Genomic DNA, 18935 nt, shown 5'->3' on the forward strand with positions numbered 1-18935 from the left:
AGCATTAATGTAATTAAAGTAATTTTCTCTTAGTAAAAAAATATATAATTAAATTTATCCATTTGTTTACACTTTACTTATATTTGACAGGAAATTTATATCCATCTTGGCTAGCCGAGATATTGCCTGCAGTAAACTAGCTAGAAACATATCTAGCTAGGAACATATCCATGATAGGAAAAGGAAAAGTTCGTTTATCAGAAAAATTTCTCCTAGCCTCACTCTTTGTTAAGATGTATGTGCTAATCTCATTATGCATGCTAGAGTCGCAGAACAACACTTGAGAGAAGTGGGAAAGCCTTATAAATATATGAAAAACAGGAGAGAGCTGCACACAGATGAATGGACTTCTATCATCGGATGGAGAAAACCACCCACCTCTAAAGCTTAAATCATCCATTAGTGGATAGTATCGACCAGGTTGACTATTCCTGGTTTAGACCATTCTTGATTCCAGAGTTAGTATGTTGTAACATCCAAGTTCACTTGCTACAGAGTGAGATCAATAGATATGATTCATCTGAGCAGATACTGACTTCTGGCCATGGCCTGCTGTCATCTGACTTCATTGTTCTTCTTGCTGTTACTGGAATAGACAATGTTGAACAATACTGTCATACAGCCCATACATGTAATAATCTATCAGAAAAATAAACCAAAATTTCAGAGTATAATCAAATAGAAAATTTCAAGGTTTCTGATTTTCATGTTCCAAATGATGGTATGTGCACATCAACAGGTTTGAAGCATTGTATTATCTAACCGCAAGACTCAATCTTATATGTCAGAAAGAAATTATGATTATTTTTTGGCTAGGCTTTTATTCCATTTAAGCTCTTTCTGCATGTTGCTGGTGGGAACTAAGCACTTAAAAATTTGATCATTTACATATTTCAAATACACCTACAGCCCATCAAATTTGCATAACTTTGTGACCTTCCCTTCTGTGCATTGCAATCCAAGTATCAAGCAACATATTTTGTATGATTTTGGAATCCATAAACACTAAATAATGTATCAGTAACATCTCTCCCTTTTTTATATTCAGCATCTTTTAGTTAGTATTAATCATTTTTAATTTCATGACTATATTTATTGTGCTGTGTTTTGTATAATTAATTTTAAAAACTTTGCAGAAAAAATGCATGGCTAAAGAGAGGAGCTGCAAGAGAGAAAATAAAAAAAAAGAAATTAAAAAATGAGACAAATGATGTAAGTATACAATTTAGCTGAAAGTCTCTGAAAAATTTAGTTAAGTGAGGGGGGGAAGTTCTGTTTCCCTGTGTTCCCTCCTTTTTATATTGCACACTAATTTTTTTTTCTCCCAAATTTAAACCCTGACAGTGGCTGAGAGGTTAGACTGCCGAATGCTGATAGTTCCTCCTGGGCTCAAACCCTGGGAAATAGGCTGGCCGCATGGTTGGTTTTCCTCATGTAATGATGTGAAGCCAGTTTCCCTTAGAAGCTCCTTCATGAATGCCATTTTTTCCTTTAGGCCTTTTAGTCCCCGAATACTTTGCTTTGTTCAAATAACCAACCAACCATCTCCCAAATTTTTTAAAACTGTAAATAGTGTTATCAGTTTAAAACATGTTTATGATAGTATTTATTTAAGTATTACAGTCAAAAGTCGTTAATTCGGACACCCATAATCCGGAACGATCTATAATCCGGACCTCAAAGCTACAAACTTTCTGCGAATTTGCGTGTGCGCGTGCGCAAAATACGTTTACGAATGCGCGTTTAATGTATAACGGACGGGATAAGCTAAGCTAAAATTATCTAATTATCTATTTCAGTTAATGTTGCAGATTGCGTTGTTCCTTAATCTTCGAATTGGATCCGGATTATTATTTTTTGCAGACTGTTAGAGCAATTTTAATAAAAGTAAGCTTGAACTTTCGATTATGTCAAATAGAATTTCCGATATATATTTACTAATATGTAAAGGATATACAAAGCGAAAGTATCTTTCGGAGTCCATTAAACAAAAAGTGGAATTGCTGCAAAAAATGGATAAAGGCATATCCTTTGGTTATATAAACTTTAACGTTTGTTTATCTAAACTTTGTTTATCTTTAACGCCAGGGCAGCGTGCAATGAATTGGAAGTTGATCTGTCAGCACTATCCTTATCTTAAGGGCAGATGTTTTTATTTTATTTGGCTTATAATTCCTTACTCAATGTAGTATTTCATCTCGATGTACTCTGTCTTTGATATGATTTAAATCAAATGCCTGGTCATTATAATTCGCTTCCGATAGCGAAGAAAGTGACAGAGGTTATTGAAAATGAAAAAATTTTGATTGACAAATTAGTCGGTATTCTCGACACAGCAATTATAGGACTTGAACAGCAGAACTTTGTAACTGAACAAGAAATTATGTCTATTTATAGAATTAAAGAGAATGTATTATCACATAAAAAACGAAGCAACTTAAACAACTTACATTGAAAGAAATGTTTAATAAAGTAAACAAATAAATATTAAGCTTTTTTTTTGTAAATTTTGATACCCTTTAGATCATAATTGTTCTTTATTTCGTAAATTACGGTTTCATATTTTTAATTTTATAATTTCTTCATGCCATTTTACCAGATTTAAACTGATGATCTATAATCCGGAATCGCCGAAGTCCCGACGAGTCCGGATTAACGACTTTTGACTGTATAAGTTTTCATTTTAAAAATTAATATTCAGTTGAGGTAAAAAATCTTAACTTGTAATTAAATAATTGTATTATTAAGTTCTGTTATTGATGAATTTGAATACAAAATACATGCCATGTTCAATCTTTATTATTACTAAGGGCAGTGAATTTCTATTAATGTTTGGAAAGTAAACGTGTTTTTACAGAGTTGTGGAAAATTTTTGTAAATGCCTGCTGACCACATTTTTAAAACTGAACTGTATGCTGCTGTGAGGGAGAGTAGGTTAAGAAGCAATATTTTCCCTGCAGTTTGTATTAAAATTAAATTTGGAATAAATGTTATTAGTTTATTCACTTACATTTGTGTTACATGTTTTCTGAAAGATTATAGTAAATTTTTGTGTATTTGATGTTCACCTTTTTATAGAGGGGGATGGAAGTTAAACTCCTCTACGGCGTTACAGACAATACATTTATTCCAACTATACACGCACACTAAATACAAAAACAAGAAAATGAAGGTACAGTGCCCTCTGTCGGCAGGCCGCAACACAGTGGATGTTGTAATGTTTTAGCTTTCTAGGAAACTTTGATTTTATAGGAATGTTTACAATTTTTCAATGTGAGATTCTTTGCACAATAAGCAATTAACCTTTTATAACAATTGAGCAATCATCTGTATGGATTTGCAGTGAAGTCTTTGTGCATTAATGGAGTGACATTCGTAAATATTTATTGTAAAATGTAAGAGAAACTCTATTAACAATACAATGATGAGAATTAATATTGAAAAGTACAAGAATTAATTATGTTATAAGGTATTTCTCATACCTTCTTCATTCTTCAGATAAGTCTTCATTCTACATTATTAACTGAAATGAGTTATCATGGCATCTTACTCAGTTATATCATTTAGGAGTTTTAGTAAATATAATGATTTATAAAAAAATTTCATTTGAGTAATTTTATAAAAACAAAAATTTAGAACAGTGGAACTAGTAGTATAGTATAGTGTGGTGGAAATGGTTGGTTGGTCTTAATTAATATTCTGATAATTTTTTGGTATTTTCAGTGTATATGAAAATCTTTCAATATATATGTATGAAAATCTATTCATTGCCAATAAGAAAATAAGCTAATTATTAAGCTTATTTTCATATTGGTAATGAAATTTCTCTCAAGAATACATAATAAGATAAATGTACTAACTTCCTTTGCAGATATTTTATCAAATGTGCCATAATATTTTATGGACTATGCATAATTTCCTATCCATTTATTTATTAAATGTATATTAAGGCATATTATTAACACTAAATTTTATTTGTAGAACGCCCTTTTACAGGAAAATGTGAATAGTACAGTAAAAAGTGAAGAAACAGGATCTGAAGAATCTCTTGATTTGAAGAAAGAATTTCAAGAGCCTAAGAAAGGAGACTTCTCATGGGAGGAATATTTGAAACAAGAAAATGCCATAGCAGCACCTGTAAAGCTCTTTAAAGATGTGAGTTACAGACTTATTTGTGATAAAAATATTTCGAAATGTTTTTGGTGCAAATATGCATGCATTTAAAGTTAGGTATATATTATATGACGTTTCTTATTTTTATTGATTTTGTGTGCTTGGTATTATTAGTGGAGGTAACTGTCATACTGATGGGCATGTGAGCGGTGTAAATGTTTTTGTGATGTATGCAGTTAAGAGCATTTATAGTTTGTCATTGTGGTGGTAAAGGTTATACAAGATTCTCAGATACTGTTGCCCTATTGAAAATTTCAATGTATTTTTATGAATAATTAAATTTATGAATAATTTTGCTTATTCTATAACATTTGTGTTGCCTATCTGCTCCTGGACAACAGATAACATTATAGGGGGAAATGGTCATTTTCCAGCTTCCCATACTTTACGGCTGTGGATGTAGGCTGGTAAAGAGAAATGCAGGAATGGGTAGAATGGGTAGGAAGGTTATAGCGGTGTCATATAGGTCTCCCAGCTGAGCAAAAAGTACGGTATTTCACACCAAACCTTTTGCTCAACTACACTGTTTACTTTTTGTTCTATTGTTTGTTATTATTGTTTAACAGAAATATAAATTTTATAGTTATATTTGCATCTACAAAGTACAAGAATGTAAAAGTTACTGAATGATCATTTTTATTTTATGTAAGGTTCATCTTTTCATGTGAGTTAGAAAAACTGCTTTTTAAAATATAATTGCAAAGTACTGTTTGTACTGCATTTTCTAAATATTCTGCACTAATCATGGAAACTTAATATAGGATTGGAAAGGGAAGATTTAAACATTTAATACTGATTTCATCGAGAAATTATTTTAGTATTAGATGAGGTTCAGAACTGTTACAGGCTAATTAGGTGTGAAGTGGCAAGAGTTCAAGTCCTGGTGGAATGTGTTAGTTGCATGAGAGTTTCCATTCCCCGTAAAATGTTAATGCAAACCAAATTATATACCTTAATGTTGACAACATTCCTCTTCAAGCCTTCAAATGTTTTGTTATAAATAATTAATGTAACCAAATTTTGGAGCAGTGATAATTAATACCATAATGACATTTAACATATGTGATCTCAAAAAAATTACAAATAAGTCGTGAAAATGTTATGAATTAAGTCTTTAATGGAGTAATGGTAAAATGTTATACATTATTGTACATTCATCAGAAAATGATATGACAGATTTTGCTCCTGTGCCATAATCGTAATTAGTGGTGAATTATTGGATTACGATATAAGAAATACATCCCATTCGTCATTGAAAGGCTCCTCTCTCTTAAAAGATTGCTTGAAGATTTTACTTTCATCAAAGTTGAACAATAAAGTGAAATTACATAGTTATGTACTGATTTTGTATACATGTTGATAAATGGCTGTATAATGAAATTTTGGTTTTTGTGTTCAGAGTCAAGGGTTTCCTACAAGTAAAAATGGTTTTGAAGTTGGTATGAAATTGGAAGGAATTGATCCTAAACATCCATCCTTATTTTGTGTTTTGACTGTGAGTGAAACACGTGGTTACAGAGTGCGTCTACATTTTGATGGCTATTCAGAATGTTATGACTTCTGGGTGAATGCTGATTCTCCTGATATTTTTCCTGTTGGTTGGTGCGAAAAAACGGGTCATAAACTTCAACCACCCAAAGGTAAATATTTTATGGAATTTTTCTTATGTTTTATATGTTAATTTTCATATCTTCTTTTTAATTTACCAAACTAAACAAATTTCTTAAATTTTCTAACTAAAATAGAAAATTTAAGAAATTTGTATATAAAATTCTTTTATAATTTTTTTCAAGTTTTTGAAAATTTTACCTTTTTGTTTTTACCCTTTAAATTTGCTGGAATTGCAACACCATGAAGGAAAGCAAATACAAAAAAGATATTTATTGAACGTAAACAGTATGGCATGAAGACAAAATGATTAAATTTGTAAGCATTTTGGAAGTTTACAGGAGTGTGCTACCCCTGGCAGCTAAAACAGACCTTACCCCATTAGGCTTGGAGTCAAACAGGGCTTAGATGACAGAAATGGGCAACTCATTCCATGCTGCTTCAAGTCTATGCCGCACTTCATCAACCATATTAGCTGGAGAGGGGTGGCGGGCCAGTCTCTCAGGAACCCGAGACCAGGTGTTTTCTGATCTGGAGACTATGCAGGTCAGGCAGTCAGATACCCTGTTTACCAGAGAAGGTCAGAACAGGACGTGCAACCTGTGCTCTTCTATTATCTTCTTGGAACATGGCGTTTGAGGGCCTTGAAGATAGGGCACGACCACTGGACGTAAGATGTCAGAAATGTACCCATCTGCATTAAAATTACCATCAATCTGAACTAGAGATATGCGTGTCATGTATGCAATGGCTGCCCAAACCATCGCACCGGCTGCAGGACTTCTATGTTGATATCGAATGCAAGCAGGTGAAGTGTGATCTCCTCGGATGCTACAGACACGTGTATGGCCATCAGAATACTGCACATTGAACTGGGACTGATTTGAAAAGGCAATATTCTGCCACTCATGTACCCAGCTTTGTTGTTCGGTGCACCAGAGTCGCCATCTCTCTCTCTATGCTGCATTGTCAAGGGAAGCAATGGTTGCCCTGGTGATAGTCCAGTGATACTGGGTGTGCTGCAGACATGCCCATTTTCTGATTAATAATCCGTGATGTGGTCGTATGGTTGTGCAGAGCCTGACTTCACAATATGTCTGTCCTCTCTGGTATTAGTCATGGGAGGGCGTTAAGATCCTGCATGCTGTTCAGCATGATCCTCAGCAATTCATTGATTCCATATTCACATGACAGTGGTTGGATGTTGACCAGCGCGACTGGCGATAGCACGGAATGATAATCTGCGCTCTCAATAGGCAATGATCCTGCCTCTGTTGAATTTTTTCTCTTATTCGAGGTACACCATGATATTCTGAGCAAACTCCAACCTTACAAAGCATTTTCCAAATGAGAAATCTACTACATAATTTTTCTTTTATGCAGTGCTTCAGATGTCGTTTCTCCCTCCTGTGTAGTCTAAGTGTGCTGAAATACTAATCATTTGCATATCCCAACTTCTTCTTTTAATGAGATTTTGACATTCGTTAGATCATTTCTTCCTGGAGTTGCAATTTTAATGGGCAGCAGTGTACAAGTATAATGTATGCTAATAAGTGCACGCTAATAAGAAAAAAGGATACAGAGAAACCTTGGTTTAATGAATTTAATTCATTCCTAAAGGCCATTTGATTCATTCCTAGAGTCATCTTGCATTAATTCCTGCAGAAGAAAACTGATATACTTTTTCTGCATGGGAATTAATGCAAAATGGATTAATTTGTTTCTGGATTAAACTTAAGCTCATAATCCCAATGCCAATGGAAATGTTCAAGTCTGTGATAAAAGAATATGAAAACTATTAAACAGATAAAATAGACAAAAACTTGACTTTAATCTATGAAGGAGAGCGGATGGCATAAATGCAAGATGATGAGGATGATGTTATTATTTGGGTGTAAAATACTTTTCCATAAAAATATTATGCTGTTGTCTTTAGAGCACATTTTTTTTTTTTTTTTTTTTTTTTTGTTGTCTTTACTTTGTTTCTAAGCAGACTCGACTTGAGATGTATTCGTTAGAACTCCTCTGTTTCACTCAAAATTTGTTCAAAGTGATTTGTTGCCTGCATTTTAAAATGCTTCTTAAGTGAGGCATGCCATAATCATTGAATCTGTTTAAGCTGTAGCTTGTTAATGCTTTATCAGGGTGATATGCATATTATCCCATTTTGCACCAATTTCACAGGTCACAAATCTGAGATCCTCTTTTCCTGAAGACCATTTTTTTTCACCATCATCTTTTATTGCTTCTTCTAAAGGTGTCATAATTCTTTCTTATTGAGCTCCTTCCATATATGTATATAGAAATATATGGAAAGTGTATATATGTATGTAAATGTATATTCCATATATGTATAGTCCTCTTGTATTCCATATATGTATGTATATATGTATATTCCATATATGTATGTATATATGTATATTCCATGTATGTATAGTCCTTTCCATATACGTATAGTCTTGTAGTAACTTTAGACCTTTATTGTTAACTTCCTTACAAAGCACTTTCCAAATGAGAAATCCAATACACAACTTTTCTTTTATGCAGTGCTCCAGATGTCATCTAACATCTAGCCTAGGCAAAACATAGCCTATGTTTTTGCCTAGAGACACAGAGTTATAAGTAAAAAATTCGTGTCAAAACCTTCGAATTCTCTGCCCTACAACCCAGTCTGGTACTTTCAAGACCATGAATATTACCAGCTTTAGTTGATAAGAATTAAGTGAAAAATATTAAATTAAATGTTTTCAGAACTCTTTGATTGTTATTTCTGTAACATAAGGTTATCTTGAAATTGCTTTGAAAATAATTTGTTTCTGACTTGATGTGTTTGTAACTTGAGACACCTTTGGATGTGTTTGTAAGTTGTGATGCCATTCATTGTCTGAGGCAATTTGTGTTCAAACAATTTTTTGTGAAGCTTGCCAGCTTTTGTTAATGAGAATTAAGCAATGAAAAATATTAAATTGATGTTTTCAGAAGTCTCTGATTGTTATTTCTGCAACATTGTTATCTCAAAATACCTTTGAAAACCATTTGTTTCTAACTTGATATATTCATAACTCGAAACACCTTTTGATGTGTTCGTAAGTTGAGACCCCATTCATCGACTGAGGCGATTCTTGTTCAGACAACTTTTCATGAACTGAATGGTTCAGGAAGGGAGGAGTTTGTGATCCATGATTATGCTGTATTAATATTATAAAGCTGTGAGGTAGTAAAGCAGAAATGTGATGATGAAGAGGAGGTTAACCAAAAGGCAGATATTGATTCAAAAAGGCAATAACCATCAAATTAAAGGAAAAATGTTCTTAATGGACAAAAAGATAAATTTGCAAATTGCTCCTGAAAAATTAAGCAAGTTAAAAAAAAATGTTGAGAATGAAGCAATTTAAAGAAATAAAAGAATTAAGCATTACAGTATTTTTATAACTATCAAACAAAAGATTGTAAGACAAGTGGAAAATGGTATTCTTAAAGAATACTTCTAAAATCATATTTTATCTATATGTTTTCCAATTTAGGGAGACATTTTTTAGCATTGCAATTGCAAGAAGAGATTTTTTTAAAACTATTACCTATGCTTCATTGAAAAATGTAAGAAATCAGCAGTCTTTGTTTTGTTATTACAAAATGGCCAGACATAATTGCTGTTATAAATTTTTCTAGCATTGTAGTAAGAAGATAAATATTTTATTGTTTCAGATTATTTTACTTTTGTTTTATTATTTATTTGTTGTTTCAGATTACTTTTACTCGTTAAACAAAATAAAAAAAATCAGTACATATTGCTGGACATAATCTTTTAACTATTACAAGAAAGACTGATTAATTTGAAAGTACAGTACAAAGTCCAAAATCCAAACGTCCATTATCCGGAATGATCCGGACCTCTAAACCACAAACAAAATTTTTCTCGTAGGCTTTACACATGCACATTTGATTTACCCCTCCGCATATAATAAAACATCTGGAGAGTCTCGATTCTTAATTTCACTTCGATGCTAAATAAAATACCTTGTTATTGAAGAAACAATCATTTTAGCATAAATTTGTATGATCAGTAATTTGGCTCCGTTGCTGCATATTTGCTTGGCACTCATCTCAAACCTAAACATTCCACATAGATACATCGTTGATCTAACGCTAACCTGGCGAATCATTATTTATTATACTTTCCTTTCATTTTCGCATGTTTATTAAAACCTGACAATTTTCATGTAGCGATACCTAAACAATTCTTTAATGTAAGTATTTGAATAATAAATGAGTATGGTAACCTTTTATGTTGACACTACGCTTGGCGATGATTGCAGATAACAGAATTTAAATGCGCTAAAGAATGTTGACGAGGAAAAATTTACCAAAAATTTCTTTCCATATGCTAAAAATAGATTTTGTTGGTGATACTCATAGACCCAAAGATTACATTTAGATCATAAATACTTCATTATTTCATAAATCGCGATTTCATATTTTTAATTTTATAATTTCTACATGCCATCTTCCTAGATTTAAACTGATGATCTGTTATATTATCCGGAAAAATCCCAAATCTGGAATCACCGAAGTCCCGATGAGTCTGGATTTCAGACTTTGTACTGTATGGATGTATAAATTTAGTGGAATTCATTTTTGCTTAACATTGGTATATGTATGTATAAACATGCATCACATATGGGACAAAATAATATTAATTTGATAAATGATGATACAAATTATACGCAGCGGTAAAATATGCTGATCTGTTAGTTTTCTCAGAAATTAAAATATCATTATAGTTATTTTAAGGTTACAAATTTAATATTATATATATTTTATTTCTGTCACATAACTGTTGAAAATAGTTTTCTCGATTGTATGAAAAAAAATCACACTATTGAAAATATCTTTTCTCGCTTTAGTTCAGGTAAATGGAGTTCTAGTGCATAATTTGTATGCTTTTGTTTTTATTTTAAGTTATACTGTGTCTATTTAACATGTTGAAAATCATTCCTTCTTCTATACTGTGTCTATTTAACATGTTGAAAATCATTCCTTCTTCTATACTGTGTCTATTTAACATGTTGAAAATCATTCCTTCTTCTGAGTAACAATATTTATGTACTAAATTTTGAGAATGATGTCACAAAATTGCTTTGTACTAAGAATAATTAAAAGAACTAGGTATTAACTTGCTATCAGAATTTCTCTTGAAATGCATTGAGTTTATTTTTTGAAAATCGGTACCAAACTAAAGCTGAATTCTCCCTATCACAGTCATTTTGGTGGTTTTTGTTTCAGTAGAAAAGGAAAGGGGGTGAAGTACTACTGATTATTCAGCAAGAAAGGTAATAGGGCAATTGACAAGTTTGACAAGAAATAACTTTTATTTATTTTTTTCATATAATCGAATGTTCCGGAATCCCTATCATTACAACATATTTTATCTTGCTCTAGGATTTACTTCTCAAGAATTCAATTGGGATAGTTATCTTAAGCTTTCTAAAGCAGAAGCAGCTCCAAAGCATTTATTCACATATAGGAGCCCTCAGGTATTTATAATATATGTGTGTTACTGGTATTTATTTATTAACTGCGTAAGCAGTATAAATTATATTATTATTTTATGTGTTTTGTAGCATTATTATGTATGTTTAATGAAGTGTTTCATAATAAATAATGAATTGCATTAAAAAAGGTGTAAGATGCTCATTTAACACTGGAGTGTAGATGCAAGAGGTCTTTATGAAGATCTCTTATAGATTTTAAGTAATTTTGAAGTTAAAATTTTACTGTAACAGGTAACAGGTTTAAGTATTGTGAGTTATTTCTTTTGTTTGCATGAATGTCATGAAACTTTGTAAGGAATTTTTTCATATAACTACACTGATTACAGATTAGGCTCCATTTTTTACAATGAAATAGACTAAAAGCGTATTTATAAACAAGAGCTAAAAACCTAAAATGGTTATTTTTATTTTAAGTATGAGAAATTATTTTAGTTTATAAATTCCCTTGTATTCATGCAAGTATAAATGATGTGCTTATTTTCCAAAAGCTGTAAGGTCTTTCTTTGCAAATAAAGCATTTCTAAATAATCTCCAAGAAAAGTTATATTTTAACAATAATCTCTAATTAAGCAAAAAATAAGTTACTAGTATTGAGACTGTATCTGAAAGCTAGAGAAAAAATTCTGCATAATTTAAGTTGTAGTTTCTATATAATATAAATATGGCATGGGTTACTTATTGAAAATATCAGCAAATTGGTGAATAAGATAGTCATATGTTTTATGATAATTTTTTTTGCATGAAATATTGGCAGAATTGTCAACAATTTATAAGTGTAATCGCAGCTAAGCCTAACGTAGTGTGAATCTGTTTACATTTGAACTCTTAGTAGTATAGTGAATTAAGTTGGTTGGTCCCAACCCCCAAACAACACTACTCTTATGTACTGATGGTAGCAAAAATGAGGATTCCCTTGTTGGCAGTAGGGTATTTATCAGAGATTTCAATGGAATTGTTAAAATAAAGAAAAGAATTCCTGACTTTAGCTCAGTTTTTAAAAGTGAACTCTTTGCTATTGATGAGGGGCTGAGCTATATAATGTCATTTTTAGACCCTAAAGTCTTAGACTGATAATCCAACATTTGTCAAACTGGTGTAATGTAGGTAACAAAATTGGAACTTAAATTCTCACTAAATTAAAACAAGTCTCGTCCTCTTGTAATGTGCTCATTCAATGGATTTCCTCACATATGGACATTTAGGGAAATGAAGAGGCAGACACTCTGGCAAAGAAGGATGCCGAGCAGGCTTTGACTACTTCTAATTGTCTGACTTACCTTGAACTGTATTCTGCCAGAAAGCATACTGATAAAATGACTTGGATTGTTCCTCCGGCTTGAATCCCCTGGTGGATCCCTCACTAAGAAGTGTGACAGATGTACCAAGGCAGCACTCTCCTGCTTTCTTAGTGGCCATTTAAGAAGCCTTGCCTTACAGACAGGTAAAAAAACACACCCGATTTGTCTGAAATGTAACAATGAGCAGGCTTCTCCGGCATATATTCTTAGGTGTCTGAGTTTGTCCTACGATCGCATGGTTAAGTTTCCTATGCTAGTCTGTGACTTTTTGAAGGTGAATAAACTCGTGGATCTTGTCTAGCAGAAGCTGGACTTGAGGATTAGCAACAACAACAACACGTAGGTTGGTGCACCAACTTCAGTGTCACTTTGCCCAGTGGGACTAGAAGTTAACTTAAAATTTTGTCTTTCTGCCCATTGATCAAATTGCTTGTTTTTGTATAGAAACACTACTTTAATTGCAAAATGTTTTTTTAACTGTGGTGTTTTATTTATTATTTTTTAAAATTAAATTTTATAATTTTTAATGAAGATGTTTTGAGTTCTTACATTTTTTTTGCCTTGCTACGGAGTGAGAGCTGAATAGATTGAATGAGAAATATATCTCTAATGAAATTCAAGGAAATAAGTTTAAATGAAGTGCAGCAGAGAGTGTGCACAATTAATAGACTATACAAGGAAGTCATGTGTCCACATCAGATTTTTTGTAATAAATTTCCTGTGCATGATTTTCCAATTTTTATGCATTAAAAATATTTATCAAATATTCTACAGTGCAATATGTTTACATCTATTTTAATATACATGTATTATTTAATGGCATTCTGTTTTTTTTTTCTTGCACTTCTTTACTTTGCAAATTTCCTAAATTACAAAATTAAAAATGTAATGCTTATTTATGAACAAGAACTTAGTTATAAAAAGGTTTTGTTATTTCAGTTTTTTAAATAATGTTGATATAACTATTTAGTATGATACGTTTTCTGATCCATCTGTTTATATTTAGACTCCCAGTCCGCATTTTCGTGTTGGGATGAAACTTGAAGCCATTGACAAGAAAAACTCCTCCTTGGTTTGTGTCGCAACTATCACTGATGTTATGGACCATAGGTTTTTGATTCATTTTGATGGTTGGGAAGATGTTTATGATTACTGGGCAGATGCTTCATCCCCTCATTTGCATCCTGTGAATTGGTGTAAAGACAATGGTCGTGTTTTAACACCCCCAAAAGGTAAGTTCTAAAATATTATTTATGATTAATATGCATAAATTTTTATAGATTGTTGAGTCATTAGGATTTCTGATAGCAGGAAGCTTAAGAAATGAGCAATGCCCTCGCCAGTACTCGAACCACGGACTTCTCAAATGCTCACTGAATGTGCTGACCACCATGAAGGCATGCTAAGAAGGTGGAAGAAATACCTTATATACTCCCCTTTTAAAGGGCGATTGGGGATTATGAAACCCAATCGCCAAATCTTGGTGATGGAGAATGATCATCCATCACCTTTTTCAGTTCAGGCACAACTGTAGAGTCATTAGGATTTTTGATAGCTGGAAATTGAAGAAATGAGCAGCGTCCCTCGCCGGGACTCGAGCCACGGACCTCTCGAGTGTGCTGACTGCTACACCATGAAGGCATGCTAAGAAGATAGGAGAAATACCTTATAAGATATGTAAATATTGTGAAGGTTTTTAACTAGCTTCTTAAGATATCTGCAAGTGCATAAACGCTAATTCTGCTGAATTCGCTGTTGTGAATTTTAAACGAACTATTCATTGGTTTGTACCTTTAATAAAATTCTTTTTTTGTTAATAATGCAAACAGTAAGAGTGATTTTTTAATGGAAAACAGTTTACTAACACTGGCTCGTATTATTGTTGTGTTAGAACACACTGGTCCAGTTATTTTGCTTTGATTGTGGAAGGTAGGATAATACTGCTAATTTTCAATGACTGCATATTCTTTATTTGTCTGTGAGTCAGTCTTTCTGACTCACAGGCAAATAAAGAAACTTATGTATTGAACCACTGATTTCTATGGGTAACAAGGTAACTCTGAAGCTAATCTGGTTAATTTACTCTCTTGCTTAACGAATTACTGACTTAAACAGTGCTGTTTCTTCTACTTTTTTTCCATCTGTTCTCCATCCCTATTGGCTGTGAATTTGTCTTGAAGATGATTGTTCCAGTCTATTTCAGTTTTATTTGTGATATCCAATTCTTTTTATAAACTTTTGATTTGAATTAAAACAGTACATAAATGTTATGACTGTCATAAATATTAGCAGTTTCCTTCATTCCAGTTATTAACTTATCATTTATCTGCACTAATCAGTTATATACTTCCAGAAGTCTTTTTTATGATGTATAATTAAATTGCATGGAAGTTTCTATAAAGTGGTATTTTAGTGAATACACTAAACTAGTGAGTGGTACTTTGGTAAGGAGACTAGAAAGTGGTATTTAAGTGAATTCTTGACCATTTGCAGATTATTTTGATATTCCTTTCAGGTTTTAGTGTATTTTGAGAGGTAAAACATTTTCTCATTGGTAAGAGAAAGCATCTGTTTCTATCTTGAAATGTATTAAACACACATTAAACTGCATTTAAATATCAGTATATCAAATTTGAGATGAATCTCTCACATACAATTTAAATTCCGTACCCTATTAAGTGCAGGTATTTTTATTGCTTAGTTTTTATTGAAACATGTAATACAACTTAAATGCTGCAGTTATTGTTCCTCCCCCTTTTTTAACACTCTCTGTTTGTTTTCCTAACAATTTGGAAGTATTGCAGAATATTTTAAGTTTCTTTTTTCTTAATTGTTTCTCTTTTGGTATTGAGTGAAAAAGAGCACCAAATGATTATAATTTGTTTTGATTTAATTTCCTATCAGGTTAACTCTTTGAAGGGCGGTAGTTACCTACAGTAACCACCTTTTCTATTGAATCTTACTATCTTACTTACTATCTTGCTTGCTCATGCGAGTGGTTTTCAAGACTGATCGTTTCTGAAGTTCCTTTCTAGCTCACTAGATGGCAATCAAGAAACATAAGCCAGTAGTTGATGCAGCAATTCTTCTTCAAGAACATAAGCATCAGCCATCGAAGACAACATTACAACGATGCACACTCTGCAGCTCAAAGAAAAAGCATGTAAAATCAGTGTGGGAATGCAGCACATGCAAAGTTGCACTCTGCTTAAAAAAGAAGAACTGTTCTCATGACTATAGAGACTTATCTGTAGGGATGTGTTCTGTGGGCGATGGTCACTGACACTAACCACCAGAAGTGGTCTTTTTTTTTTTTTTTTTTTTTTTTTGCATGCCTTGGACAAAATATGTGTAATTGTCACAAATAATTTCATTGCAACACCTGATATAGTAAATAAAACAAGAGTTTTGCTGAAAAAATTGCCTTTTCCTCAAAGAGTTAATGTTTTTTCCCCCCTTTTTCCATTGTCATGTAAATGCAAACTAGTTTTTAGTAGAAGACTAAGGCAGATAATTTTCATGTTTTGCTTAAAAAAGGCACCTATTTACCTGTATTAATTATATATGTGTACTTATTTCAGTATGCATCTGTAAGTATTTAATACGTTACCTATTTGTACAATTATTCTTATTTTAGAAGTTAAAGATGCTGCATCTTTCAATTGGACAAAGTATTTAGCAGACACCAGGAGTACAGCTGTAGCTCCAAGAGCCTTTAAGCAATGTACACCTAATGAATTTAAAGTGGGTATGAAATTGGAAGCTGTTGACAGACGCAATCCCATTTTAATTAGAGTAGCTACAATTGCTGATAGGAATGATCATAGTTTGCTAATACATTTTGATGGCTGGTCTACTGTGTACGACTATTGGGTTGATGATAACAATCCTGATATTCATCCTATTAACTGGTGTTCAAAAACTGGCCATCCATTAGAACCACCTATAGGTAATAATCTTTTGTATTATGTTATTGTATAAGTATTTAAAATGTTTTATTGTAATGTTCTATATGTGTATTATACTTTAAAATTTGTTTTATAGTTACTGCTCCTGGTCAGCCTGGACCTTGTCCAACTGCAGGTTGCCTAGGTCAGGGGCACATTAAGGGTCCAAAGTATACTACTCATCACAGGTAGGTTATGTAGACAAATATATAAGAAATGTATTAACTAATGTATAGTCATTTTCCTTTTAATTTTGATTGAATGAAATAATATGTTGATCATTATATTAATGTATTTTAAGTCATTAATTTTAGCACTCTAAAATTGTTATTAGTTAAAGTCAAAATTATTTTTATTTAAATAAAATGGATTTAAATATTTGAGTATTTTTAACTCTAGCTAGATCTTATCTTGATACATGAAATGAAAATAGCTCCATATTAAGCATTAGTTCAAATTTTGCAGGTTATTTTGTATAAGTTAGTTAAGGAAAATCATCCAGTATGAAACGGATATAACCAAAAACTATTGATAAATGATACAGACATTTACTGCACAAATGAAATGAGTGTGATGGGCTGTTTGTTTGTATCGGTACAGAACTGTCATTATATTGTAACAGAACTGTAGCAGTACATAGTAAGAGCATCCATGCAAGGGAATTCTTTCATCCCCCTTTTTTAAAAAAACACTTTTTAACATTATGTTATGACATTTCATGTTTGGCTCGCTCTTCTGTCCTCATAGTTTGTAATGTTTTTCTGTGGTATTACATAAAGTGAGGGCCAAGTAGTATAGGGGATGAATATTGGTAGTTGGTTGTGGGTTCAGTACGTGGCAGATGGGCTGGCTGCATTGGCATTTCCATGCTTTTCTCCATGCGTAATGTGGATATGAGACAGTTTCTTTTAGAAAGTAGGTATAAGTATTTAGAAAGTCTTCCATGTACCTTCCCTTAGGCAGATAGCCCTTGCATGCTTTGCCATAATCAACCAAACCAAACCAAACATGAAGTGAAAGCCTTCAGACTTTAGCCTGCACAACTGACCAGTGCATGAAGTCAGTCCAAATGATAATTGCAGCAATATATTAAGAAATGTCTAGGAAAGCTATCTGAAACTTTGTGATTAGGTGTCAGGGATTAGATACAGCATAAAGGCTAGTGATTGGATGATATAGTTTTTATATCAAAATGATGCAATTTGGTCGCAATAAGAACACAATGCTTATATTATGTAATAGATAGTGCTGATAGATGAGCATTCAAGTGATTATCAGCAATATTATATGGATAATGAACAAGTAGAGATCATCCTTTTGTGCAATAGAAATGTATATCAATTCTTGCTTCATCCTTTTGTGCAATAAAAATATATATTAAAACTCTTCTGTCTTTGCTGTATACGTTTCATATTCGATATGTTTTTATGTTAAAAACTGTATTACTAGGAAAAATTTAAAAACATTATTCGTGATAAAACAAAATAAATTGTGTATATTTTGTGAAGGAGGGTTTATAAAGTGGTATTTTAGTGAATATGTGTGTTCAAGAATCCATATTAAAAATATGAATTTATTAAAATTCATATATTTTCTTGCATATTTCTTACATGATGTATGATTTAAAAGTAATCTTAATTGAGAAATTTTATTTGAAATTAGCTGATAATGTAAGTTTATAATAATTAAACTCATTTTTTTGCTTTGAAATGTATTCTTATATGGTTATTGAAATATATTCTTAATGCTGTTATTGAAAACTTAAAAACATACATTTAATTAATAGCTAAAATCTTTTATAAATATTGTAGTACTGTATTCATTTTCAGTGCCTTTGGCTGTCCATATTCTCAGATAAATTTAAATAAATTGGACAATGCATGTCAAGACAGAGTAATCATAACAAAAGAATCACTGAACGAATGTGCTAAAAAAGTGTCAGATCAAGGAGGAACAACGGATGGGCTAAGGTAACATTTTTAGAATGCTCCATGCTTTTCTTTTCTAACGTGATAGCTCTAAGAATTTAGAAATAGTGAAGACTTTAAATTAAATAATTTATAGATAAAACAGAAAAAAAAGCATCTAATATTTATTTTTACTATACAGTACATATTTATGTTATGTATTGTTTTGATTTAAGTGATAGTAAAAAGAGTGAAATCATCTGCAATAACTTTTCATTCCTAAATTTTTCCTTTTCTTTTTCAAATGTTTTAAACAATATAGTTTTTCTCATATCCTTTAACCCTCCGAGGACCATGACAGGTTTTATCCGGTCATGAGATGTTTTGTCACTTGTTATTTATTAGCTTATAATTTAAAATATTTTGCTTTCTTACTTTCATTGATAATAT

General features: G+C 32.0%; 1 protein-coding gene across 6 annotated transcripts in view; it reads left to right on the plus strand.

The window, feature by feature from the left end:
- Positions 1 to 18935, plus strand: part of l(3)mbt (lethal (3) malignant brain tumor) — an 89036-nt gene that overhangs the window by 46396 nt on the left and 23705 nt on the right. For all 6 annotated transcript variants that reach the window (XM_085821221.1, XM_035365314.2, XM_085821222.1 and 3 more), the window contains 8 exons: positions 1137 to 1212; positions 3982 to 4155; positions 5573 to 5813; positions 11221 to 11315; positions 13638 to 13863; positions 16269 to 16580; positions 16676 to 16766; positions 18408 to 18548. In XM_085821221.1, coding sequence (XP_085677347.1) covers positions 1137 to 1212; positions 3982 to 4155; positions 5573 to 5813; positions 11221 to 11315; positions 13638 to 13863; positions 16269 to 16580; positions 16676 to 16766; positions 18408 to 18548 — 1356 coding nt within the window. The remainder of the gene's footprint in view (positions 1 to 1136; positions 1213 to 3981; positions 4156 to 5572; positions 5814 to 11220; positions 11316 to 13637; positions 13864 to 16268; positions 16581 to 16675; positions 16767 to 18407; positions 18549 to 18935) is intronic.

This window comes from Stegodyphus dumicola, chromosome 7 (genome assembly GCF_044657685.1).
Source record: "Stegodyphus dumicola isolate Sdum_Otavi_A_Nest chromosome 7, ASM4465768v1".
NCBI classification, from domain to species: domain Eukaryota; kingdom Metazoa; phylum Arthropoda; class Arachnida; order Araneae; family Eresidae; genus Stegodyphus; species Stegodyphus dumicola.